Source organism: Marmota monax, unplaced genomic scaffold (genome assembly GCF_021218885.2).
Source record: "Marmota monax isolate L192 unplaced genomic scaffold, Marmota_monax_Labrador192_F-V1.1 WCK01_AAM20220418_F8-fsc01019, whole genome shotgun sequence".
Taxonomy (NCBI): domain Eukaryota; kingdom Metazoa; phylum Chordata; class Mammalia; order Rodentia; family Sciuridae; genus Marmota; species Marmota monax.
In genome coordinates, this window is record NW_026692645.1 from 15,154 (window position 1) to 26,374 (window position 11,221).

Genomic DNA, 11,221 nt, shown 5'->3' on the forward strand with positions numbered 1-11,221 from the left:
TGAAGATTACACAAATATGTGTGAAAGATAGGTCTATTAAAAATGCATAGCCAAATTTATTTTCTTTACAAATTCAACAATTTGTTTAAAGGTGTCAAATTTATTCCTTATTAATTATTGTATGTAATCATTTGTTAAACAAAGACTGTTCCAAAACACCCAAGTCCCAATTTTAAAAAGTTCTTGGATTTTCAGTGGAATCTGCCCTCCATTGTAAGACCAGTAGTTTGTAAGAAATCATAATTAAAAGAAATAAAGTTACAGTTTCTAGCAAAACAGAGGAGGTGGAAGAGAAATCTCTCTCTCTCTCTCTCTCTCTCTCTCTCTCTCTCTCTCTCTCACCAATTAAATTGGGCAATGAATTACAAGATATGTTAGAAAATTCATAACACATGACTCTTATTTCTAAAACTCCCAACAGTGTTCTGAGTGCCCTATACTTTCTGTTATGGAATCAATGGCTGTGTTTGGTTTTGAAGTATCCACAGACTCCTTTTCCAAAACTGAAATAGTCCAAAAGACAAAAAGGAACATAAGCACATAGACAATCTGCTAATGGCAAGTCCTCAAGGCCCATTCGTCATCAGGAAAATTCAAATGAAAAGCCTCACAAGAATTGACCAAAATGGAAAAGTTTCCATAATACTGGGAACATTTGGGATCCGTGTTCATTGCTGCCTGAAGTACGCAGAAGCTCTGAAAAGCGGCTGAGTAAGTCACCGCCATTCCAAGAGGAACAGAGGCACGTGACACATAGAGAGGCTGGAGGCAGCCAAGTCATGGTGGTTCGCACTGCACACCGCGCAGATGCCTCTCCGCTAAGCGATGGGCCGAGGAACGCAAAGGCTCCAGCCAGGGAGGACCACTGGCAGGAAAACAGTAGACACACCGACAGTGCAACACGGGACTCTGACCAGCGTCCTGACCTTGGAGGGAAACACCCAGGCAGAGACAGCACCTGCAGCCACTTGGCCTCTAGACACTGTCGCAGAGCTGCTGCGCCCAGGGCCAGGGTAACCGCGCAGATGCGCAGCCTGGTAGGACTGACAGGGGGCGCCGTCCTGCGACGCTGCAGCTCCATATGCGCTGGCTGGGGGCTCCTGTCTCAGGAGCTCAAACTCCAAGCTTCCTTTAGTTTCCAAGCCTCCATTAGCACCAGGGTTGGGACGAGGCTCTGCTGTCCAGTAGGAAGCGCTTTACAGGTTCTGCAGTTGGCCGTGGCTGGGGGAGGGGAAGGGACACTAAGGAAGAGCCCCGCAGCTGACGCCTTTGGGGCAGTGAAGGGTGCTGTCCAGGGCCATGTCTCCTCCAGGATGGCACAGCCTCCCTGCCTCGTTCCCTTGCTGAGGCCCAGGTCCTGTCCCAAGGGGTGCTCTGCCTTCCTGCCTTAGTGGGCCATGTTGTTTGAGGTGGGTGTGAGCTGCGAATGCAGAGACTGGAGGAAACCTCTGAAGAGGATTCCTGCAGTCTAAACACCCAACTGTGGAAATCATACACTGACGGGCAGCAAAGAAACTCAGTCCTCAAAATCACTAGACACTTAGTTCATTATTTAAAAAAGAAACCACTGTGGTGCATGACATAGAAATGTTACTGAAATTTTAACTGACAGAGTTTTAACAATCCACAGTTTGACCTGCTGAAGACAGCTCAGTAAACAAACTCAAAGTGTGGACCTTCACGCATGATCCAGAGTAAAGCAGAAAACATATATTTATATCTATATCTATGTATATATGAAAGTTAAATACCTTCTCCCTAAGAAATACCAAGGTCTTTGTACAGGCCTTCCTGTTTGGGCAAGTAGATGACTTTTTCGTCATTATTTGCATGGGCTTGCTATTCCAGCGAGAAGGTACTCTGAACAAGGTAGAGGAGAGTGTGGCTGCGGAGTAACTAATCAAGACCTCCAGAGAGCAAGCAGGAAGCAGGTCTGATTTTAGTGTGCAGTTACCATGTATATATACTCAGGCAGTAGCTAAGCAGATTACAGGCAGCCACCAATGCAATTTCTGCTAACAGTCCTTTCAGTGGCCAATCAAGGAGTGGGCCGTGGAGCAAGCACAGGGACTGCAGCACATGGCCTCTCACCCAGGGCTGTGCTTATGGGGTCAATAGTTTGTTGCTCACATGCCTAGCACAGGGGAGTGGCCTGCCACTCAGAGGCCCTTTACATATGCCATTTATGCAGTACCCCAGGCACTTGTTCCCACATCTCCCCCTCTGACTGTGCTTCAAGAAATTCAGCCAGCAGTTTGGGGAGCACATGTGGAGGACAGCAGCCAGGATGAGACTGTAGGAGGTCAGGATGAGGCAGAAGGGCACCAGGAGCATCAACACACAGCAGATGTACATGACATCCTCAAAGACAGATGTGTCAGCACAAGCCAAGCACAGCAGCGTGGGGGCCTCACAGAAGAAATGGTCTATCTCTCGCCTGCAGCAAAATGGGAAGTTCAGGGCAACAACTGCCTTCATCAGCCCGTCAGCTGCTCTTAAGAACTAGGACCCCATGGTCATCCTCAGACACAGTGGCCAGCTCATGATCATGGGATAGTGCAGAGGGTGGCATATGGCCACATAGCGGTCATAGGACATGGCTGCAAAGAGGAAGCACTCCCCACCACCCAGAGTGAGAAGGAAGAAGATCTGCAAGCCATGCCAGCAGGGGAGATGGACTTGATTCCAGTCAAGTAGTCAGCAGCCATTTTGGGCATACTGGTGGAAACCAGCATGGCGTCCATGAGGGACAGTTGGCTCAGGAGGAAGTACATGGGCGTGTGGAGCTGGAGGTCTCACTGAATCAGGAGAATCATTAGGGCATTGCCCACTAGGGAGGTGAGAGCTAATGTCAAAAAACATCCCAAGGGGCTGGGGAAGTGGCTCAAGCGGTAGTGCACTCGCCTGGCATGCGTGCGGCCCGGGTTCGATCCTCAGCACCACATACAAACAAAGATGTTGTGTCCGCCGAGAACTAAAAAAAATAAATAAATAAATATTAAAATTCTCTCTCTCTCTCTCTCCTCTCTCATTCTCTCTTTAAAAAAAAAAAAAAAAAAAAAAAAAAAAAAACATCCCAAAGAGAAACTGTTGGGCACTGGAGTGGCCCAAGAGTCCTGGGAAGATGAAGGTGGAGCTAGTGTTCATGTTCATACCTGCCATGATTTCAAACAGAAGAGGCACCGGCAGTTCACTTTTTACAGGACAGGTTGACTAAAATTTTAGACTCTTGAGGGAAAGATTGGCAGTCTTAATGTTAAAGTTTAGTGAGAGGGATAAAAAAGCAGAAAGAAAACAATTAAGGTGTTGCTTAAATCTTGTGATTGCTCATGGTTAAAAGGAAAGGATGCACGTTTGCATTCTAGTATTTTTGGATGGAAAATATATGTCACAATTCACAATCATCAGGAGGAAACTCTGTGGAAACAGAATAAAATAGAGCTGAAAGTTGAAAGCCTCCAACTTCCTGTACCACAGTAAAGACAGAAAGACCCCCATTCTGGCTGTGCTGCTTCTGCTCCTGTCAGTGCCTTGAGCCAACTATCACTTTTGAGCAGCTGCTGGCCCTGTGATGACACAGAGGCTTCTCTGGTTATCCCCACCCCCTGCTTTTTTTCCCTTGCAAAGCTTTCACATATTGAGAATGAAGTGGTGGCTACATATTATTTCATAGTAACTGTCAATAAGCAAGGACAGCCACAGAAAACCAACCAGATGCCCCAGGAGACCACACTGAATTGGGACACAAGTGTCAATGCATATGACATAGCAATGCTACATTCATTACCTCATAACAGGAACTTCTGAGGCTGACGGGGCCCACACATGATATGGGACATTCCACAATGAGGGAACACTAGATGGGTATAAAAATATAGACTTTATGACTTCATCTTAGATCCCATTCAATTTATTAACCATCCCAGGAAGTGTTGGCACTGTAACATTTTAAGAATTTAGTACAAGAAACTTCTGGGGAAAGGTTGAAAATACATAAATGAACAAATAAATCCTATTATTACAGGTGATAAAAAACAAATACAAAGTAAAAGTGGATGATAGGTGAAAAGAACAGAAACAGTGCTCACTTCTGAGGTGCCATCTTGAACGGCCTGGTTGAGTGAGACCTGGGTGCAGGACCTGATGTCTGAGTAGAGCTCTAGAGGAGGGAGTTGAGCCATGCGAGGGGGTGGGGACATTAAGCAGTTTGGTGCTCAGAGGAGGAATTCTTCTCCTGCAAAGGACAAAGCAGGCCCTAGACAGTGGAGCTGGAGAGCTGGCATGGGGCAAAGGGATCACAGCTGGGGAGGAGAGCAGAGAGATTCCTGGGACAAAATCTCAGAGTATGTGAATCCCTCTGAGAAGCACTGGATTTTATGAGTGAGGTGGAATTGTGGCCATTGGGTGGAAACTCAAAATAAACACAAGAAATATTGCCTTCAAAATATCAGGATAATTTGTCCACAGATGTTTGAGATTTTAAAGATGAACACGCTCTTCAATTTTTCTGACACTTAGTCTACATTAATATGGACAAAAACCAGAATATGAATTAATTATACTTGATTGTGAATAGTTGTGTCTGCCTAGGAAAAAATAGTTGCATTTATTGTTTTTTAGGTATAAAAATGTTGAACTCAATAACTTGGTGATATCTGGCAATAAATACTGTGCCACATATGATTTATGTAGAAAAATAGGGCCTGAAAATAAAATGGAATGAAAATAAATTGGGGCAATAATATCAAATAATGTTAAGCATCTCTTTATGTTATCACTGATACTGTACAGTTCTAACAATATGTGCTAAAGATGTTTCATCACTTAAAGGAAATAACTCTCTGGTAGAGCTGATTACAGGGGTACATTTAAACAAGGATGGAATGAAAAGAGCTCTTAAACACCTAATGGGCCTGTCAATAGGCCCACTGTTCCTGGATATGGTCCCTCCTCTCCCTGCTGGAGACCATGCCTTCAAGAGCAAATCTATATTCCAAGCCAGTCACCATCACCATTGCTTATGTGGCATAAATGGGTGGGAGGGGAGCTACATCAATATGCTCGGCAGTGCCAGAGGAGCAGCTCTGCTTTAATTCAGTAATGTTGAATTTGTATAAAAAATTCCCTCTACAAAAACCCTGGAAACTCAAACACCTAATAATTTCAGGTGAAGGTTTTCTGCTCACTGTGAGGCACATTTAATTTAGTAGATTTGTCAGAGTCCAGCTCTGGCAAGGGGTCTCAGGAGAGGAATGGATGGTGAGGAGGCGGCGAAAGGTGACCAAGAAACAACACAGACATGAAGTAAAGGTGCTGAATCCCAATCTTTACTTGTGAAGTTAATCATATATACTTTTCATTTTGGCAGGCTCCCAGTATTTTGTGGTTATAAATCAGGAATCATTATTCAAAGAAACAAAGTATTACATAGCTACAATTAGATAAAAAGAATATATCTTGGCTTATGCATAAGCAAGCATTTTTACTTTCAGTTCACATTTTGCTTTGAGCTGTTTCTGCTTAGTTAGCTTTTAATAATAGTTAGAAATGTCCCAGACTATTGGCCTATACCTTGACTATTCTTTCTTGACTTACTGACTAGAACTGGCACCACGGTTATGGCATGTGGTTATCTTGAAAAGAGAGGCTACTAATTTTAATCAAACAAGAGTAAGAAAACCAAACCATTGTGCACAGGAACAAGAACAAGTTGGCCAGTACCAAGCACTAATCTGTCACCTTAATATTAATTTTTCTTCTCTGGATTTTAATTTAATTTCTAAAAAACTTACTTGACTGTTTTTCCTAAAGGGGGTTTCTCATTAAACGTTAACAATTTACATTCCACAGCTGAATCCTTGCATTTAGAGCAAACATATTTATTCTTTGGAAGTGGTTGCATTAATTGGGAAAGTCATGTTTTTTCCTTCATACTTAATGGTCATATGAGAAGTTGCAACTATACTTATTAGCAGGAATACAAAAACAAACCAGCCCATTCCCAGAAACATACTGCGCTCCTACAGAGGATGGATGCCTTGCACTATCCACCTCAGTAGGGCCTTGCCTTTGCCTGAGTCAGGGGAGGGGTGCAGCATAGATTGATAATATAATAAATCTACTTTTACACCTTTTTCTACTTTATAGAGTTACAATTTCTTTTTGAATGTGAGTGTTTTTCTTTTAAAAACTGAGAGCCACATTCCTAATTCTATATATACAATTCATAGTATTTATAAGATTCTACTCAAGAAACTGTCAAAATAATATTGAAATTGTCTTCACAGATGTACATCTGGTCTAACTGGAATGCATGCTGAACTCTTTTCTGTAAACATCATTGAGAGGAATGGGATCACTGCTAGTGGCCAGACATTACCTGAAGTGGGCCTGGAGCTGGGAGGTGGGTGTGTCACTCCCAGATCTCCATGGTGCCCAGTGCAGGACATGCCCCATCCATGTCCTGGTGAGTGTGAGTGCGCCTCACCTCTGCTCCACAGGAACTTTCCTTCCGCTTAAACTGCTGCAAACTCACTGGCCCCTAGGAAGGCTATGCCCCAACCACAGCAGACAAGCAAATGAGGAGCAAGAGGAAGTCTCCCAAAGCTTCTGATTCCACAAGAACCCTACCTTCTGTCACTTTTCTTTTGCAAGCATGAGTCCCGAAGTGACGCTGACATCAAAGAGGAAGAAAAAGGTTTACTGCTCATGGTGCATCAAGGGAAATCTTCCCCTTGTCTCCAGAGATAGTGATCACACCTCCTCAGTCATATAGGAAGACACCACATGTGGATAAATCTGTACTTTCCATTCTGTGTTTTGGTACAAGTTCACATTTGACACAATGTGAAAAGACAAACACAATGTCTTACTGTCAGAATTCTGACTCACTTCTCTCCCACAACTGCACAGTTAGCTGGTCATACACTCAAGTTGATTCCCTGTGTTGTACATCATTCCCCTTGGAGTAGTGAAGGGGGAGTTGCTGTTCATAGCACGTGACTTCCTGAAATAGGGTCCACATCAAGCAGAACACTGCTCACAGAGTAGGCTGGGAACAGCAGAGCTCCTACGTCACCACACGGCATTCACCAGTAAACACAGGCACCAAGTCAAGGGTCAGGAAAGACAAGGCCTTGCTGAGCATCAGAAAGACAATTAGAGGAACAAAGCCCAGTGAACAGAGAAGTCTGAAGTCACAATCAAAGCACCAGCAATACAACTGGGTGTGTACCCTGGCTCTCCTTAGTTCAAAGTTTGAAAGGTGAATCTATTAAAAATAACCATTATTTGTTCAAAAGTATGCAAGAAACAAGGTTATAGGTCATGACAACTTACCTTGAAAATATGAGGAGGGAGTGTAGTTAAAATGGAGTATTCACATTTATGTATTTATATCTGTGGGGCTGGTGACAGAGCGCAGGTCCTTATGCATCCTAGACAAGTGCTGTACAACAGAGAGACACCTGTCTTGTTATAGTTTTTTTTTTCTTTTTTTTTGAAGGTAATCAAAATTAAGTAACCGTTTGATTAATATAACCTGATATTACTGTAAAATAGTCTCTACAGAGTTTGTGGTAATCACTAAGCAAAAAACCTGATGCAATGAAAATCAAAAGCAAAGATTCAAAACATAACAATAGATGAAATTGCTTAACTACATGGAATTCAGTAAGAAAAAAAAGAATTAACATACAGCAAAAATAGAAAAAAAAACAAGGGAAAGTAATAAGTTCTTACCTATTAATAATTACATCATTTGAACATAAAATGAATAAATTGAACATACAATGAATAAATTCTTTGATTCTAAAATGTTAAGCAGTTGAATGGTTAAAAACACCAAAGAGCAACCCCATGTGCTTCCAAGAGACCCCTCACATGTGAGAACACACAGAGGAAAGTGCAGGAAAGAAGAGGATATTCCATGAATGGAAGCCAAAGAGAGCAGCCACCTAGGCTTGAATTCAAATAAAATGACTGATGCTGAAAGAAAAAAGAGTTGAAGTCCTGTATTTATACAGGAGATGATTCAGCAGGAGAATAAAACATACCCAATATATAAAGCAACACTCTTTGCTGTGAGGACAGAGACAGCAGTGTAATAATGACAGGCACCTTCAACACCTGCCTTCAGCAATGGGAACCTCAACCAGACAGAAATCCAACAGGGCAGCCCTGGGTTTAACTGCACCTGAAACCAAGTGGATGCAGTGGGCAGGCAAGAACATGGCCCCCAACGTGTTCTTATCCAAAGACTCTGGCATCTACCCAAGGAGATGGTGTTAGACCAGGACACAAAGAAAAGACCACTGACTCCAACTAAAATGAAATTAAAGCAAGCTTATTATTTCAACCAGCCGGGCTGCCTCTCCCAACAAAAAACGCAGGAACAAGATAGCACTGCAGCTTTCTTGTAGCCCAGCTTTATAGCGCAGAAAGTTACACAAAGGGGGGTCACAGATAACAAAATTCTGAGGAGCATAACACTAATGCTAGTTTACATTTTTGCTAGCCCCAACATCAGAATTTATGAAGGTCATCAGAGCCTCAGTGAGGGTCCTTATCTTGGCCAGGGAATGCCAAGATTTATGAAGCATCATTGAAGTTTAGAGAAGGCTGCTATCTGGTCAGAGAGAGCCAGGCATGGGTGAGTTCAAGGCATGGGCAGGCATTCCAAGCAAGATCAGAATTTGCAGTAATTTATAGTAAAGCCAAAATTAGATTTTTGTGTGGCGAGACGGCTCCCAATTTTAAGAGGGAATCAGACTGGGTCTATCACAATAAAATTTTTACCTGATTCACCAAACACTGCACAGAAATACCTTAAAAGGTAAAATGGCAAAGTGAAAACAAAATAAATTGAAAGAACACAAAATCAGCAGTTCAATAGAGCAAATAAACTAGTAACTTGTAATGACAGCATGAGTACATTTTGGGAGGTGCCATTTCAGTAAATCCCCGTGTTGGAATCACATAGCATGTGTCTTGCCCAGCCAATTTCTGAAGGCCCCCTTGACATCTTTATTCCTCACGCTGTAGATGAGGGGGTTCAGCACAGGAGTAAAGATGGTGTAAAATGCAGAGACTACTTTGCTGTGGCCCACTGAGTGGTAGGACCTGGGTCTCATGTAAATGACCATGAGGGTGCCAAAGAACATCCCTACCACAACCAGGTGAGAGGAGCAGGTGGTTAAGGCTTTCTTTCTGGCTGCAGCAGAATGCATTCTTAACACAGCAGCCAGGATGAGACTGTATGAGACCACAATGAGAGACAGAGGGATCAAGAGCATCAGGATGCAACAGATGTACATGAAAAACTCAAAAACAGTGGTATCTGCACAGACAAGGCGCATCAACGAAGGTGCCTCACAGAAGAAGTGGTCTATCTCCCTGGAGTGGCAGTAGGGGAAGCTCGGAGTGGCAGTAGGGGAAGCTCAGAGCGGCACTGGCTTGCATCAGCCCATCAATTCCTCCCAAAAGCCAGGAGCCTGCTACCAGTTGGGAACACAGCTTGTGGCTCATGAGAACATGGTAGCGCAATGGGTGGCATATGGCCACATAGCGGTCATAGGACATGGCTGCCAGGAGGAAGCACTCTCCCCCTCCCAGAGTGAGTAACAAGAAGATCTGGGAAACACAGCCAGCAGGAGAGATGGATCTGGAGTTCAGCAGGTAGTTGGCTGCCATTTTGGGGATGATGGTGGAGACCAGCATCAAGTCCATGAGGGAGAGCTGGATGAGCATGAAGTACATGGGGGTGTGAAGTCTGGGGTCTGTGTGGATGAGCAGGATCATCAGGATGTTGCCCACCAGGGAGGCGATGAAGGTCATGAACACCAGAGAAAACAGGACTTGATGGGTCTTTGTGTAGTCAAAGAGCCCCAGGAGAATGAAGTTCATCGCTGTGGGGTCAGTGGAGTTGTCCATGGCTATGGGCAACCTGGAAGGCAGGAGAATGTCTGAGGAATTTGGCCTGGTTAAAATGAGGATCTGGAACTTCCTTAAAATGGCTTGGTCACCTGACAGAAAGCCTTATCCTGGAGGCCTAGTTATTTAATTTTCTTCTCTCCAGCAAAACATTTTCCTTAGCATTCACGGATCATAGCTGCCAGGAGTTTAGTATATTCTCAATTCCAGCTAAATTAGAAAAAATGTATACATGGCCTTATACAAGGCTCTCTCTCAGGCTGCAGCAGAGTGCTAGTCTGAGAAGGCTGATGTGTGGCCTGTGATTGCCAGTGTGATGCCTTTCATGTCATCCTGGCCCAAAGAAGCCATGTTGTGTAATCCCAGGTTTCTACATTGGAATATCTCCCTGTTGGAGGACTTTTGAATTCATGTAGATTAGTGGATGTTGCACTCTCTCTTGTGATTGTAACTTTTCAGTTTTCTCACACTTGTATTTAAGGGAGTTTCTGGAGATTTCCTTCAATGCTAGGATGAATTGAAATTTAAAATTTAAATAAGCAATCTAAACAAAAATGTATAACCACTGAAATCAGACTTTGCTGTTTAGGAAAGAAAACATGACTAAATTTCTCTATTCCACAAAGGCAGGGGTGTGCCCCACCACGCCCACCTCCTCACCTGGTCACCACTTCTCCTCCTGATCAGGAGCCATTGGTCAGTACAACACCCTCCGGGCAACTGTCTTCCACATCTAGTAGGTACTCAAAGAGCTGCTATGTTAGACTGAAAATTCCTATTTAAAAAGTTGATAATTTCTTAGAGGAACTTAAATAACATGAAGAAACAAACTGTGCTACTTGCAGGCTCTCACACTTAAGTAATCCTAGGTTCTTACAGGCAGGAGACAAGCGCCAGTCTGTTAATTAGGACTGGTCCAAACAAGCTTCTTCACATGAAGTTAGTGTGGATTACGAACAGGACACAGAGCCTCTCTGTTAATCATAGAGATGGTTCTCTTGTAACTGAAACCTCCAGATGGCGTTTCTCTGCCATGATGCCCTGCATGGGTGAAAGGCTCTCTTCTCACACCTCAGTGAGATTTATCTTCTCCTTATAAATTTAAGTTTGTACAGAGAATAATAGATTAATGACTACCAATAAAAAATGCATGGGTTCAGTCATAATCTATGTGTAGCAGGCCATTTCTGATTCATTTTTTCAATTTAATTAAAACCCAAGATAAATTTTGTAAGTTGGCAGCACACCTCTAATAAACACTGCAGCTATAGTGACTAATGTAGTATGCCAA

At 43.3% G+C, this 11,221-nt stretch overlaps 1 protein-coding gene and 1 pseudogene across 1 annotated transcript; both read right to left on the minus strand.

Moving 5' to 3' along the window:
* Positions 1-2,103: 2,103 nt before the first annotated feature.
* On the minus strand, positions 2,104-6,710 carry LOC124093791 (olfactory receptor 2T33-like; annotated as a pseudogene).
* Positions 6,711-8,972: 2,262 nt separating this feature from the next.
* On the minus strand, positions 8,973-9,930 carry LOC124093792 (olfactory receptor 2T33-like). The gene is given in 2 exon segments (XM_046446346.1): positions 8,973-9,425; positions 9,427-9,930. Coding segments are annotated over 2 exon segments (957 nt in total).
* Positions 9,931-11,221: the final 1,291 nt, after the last annotated feature.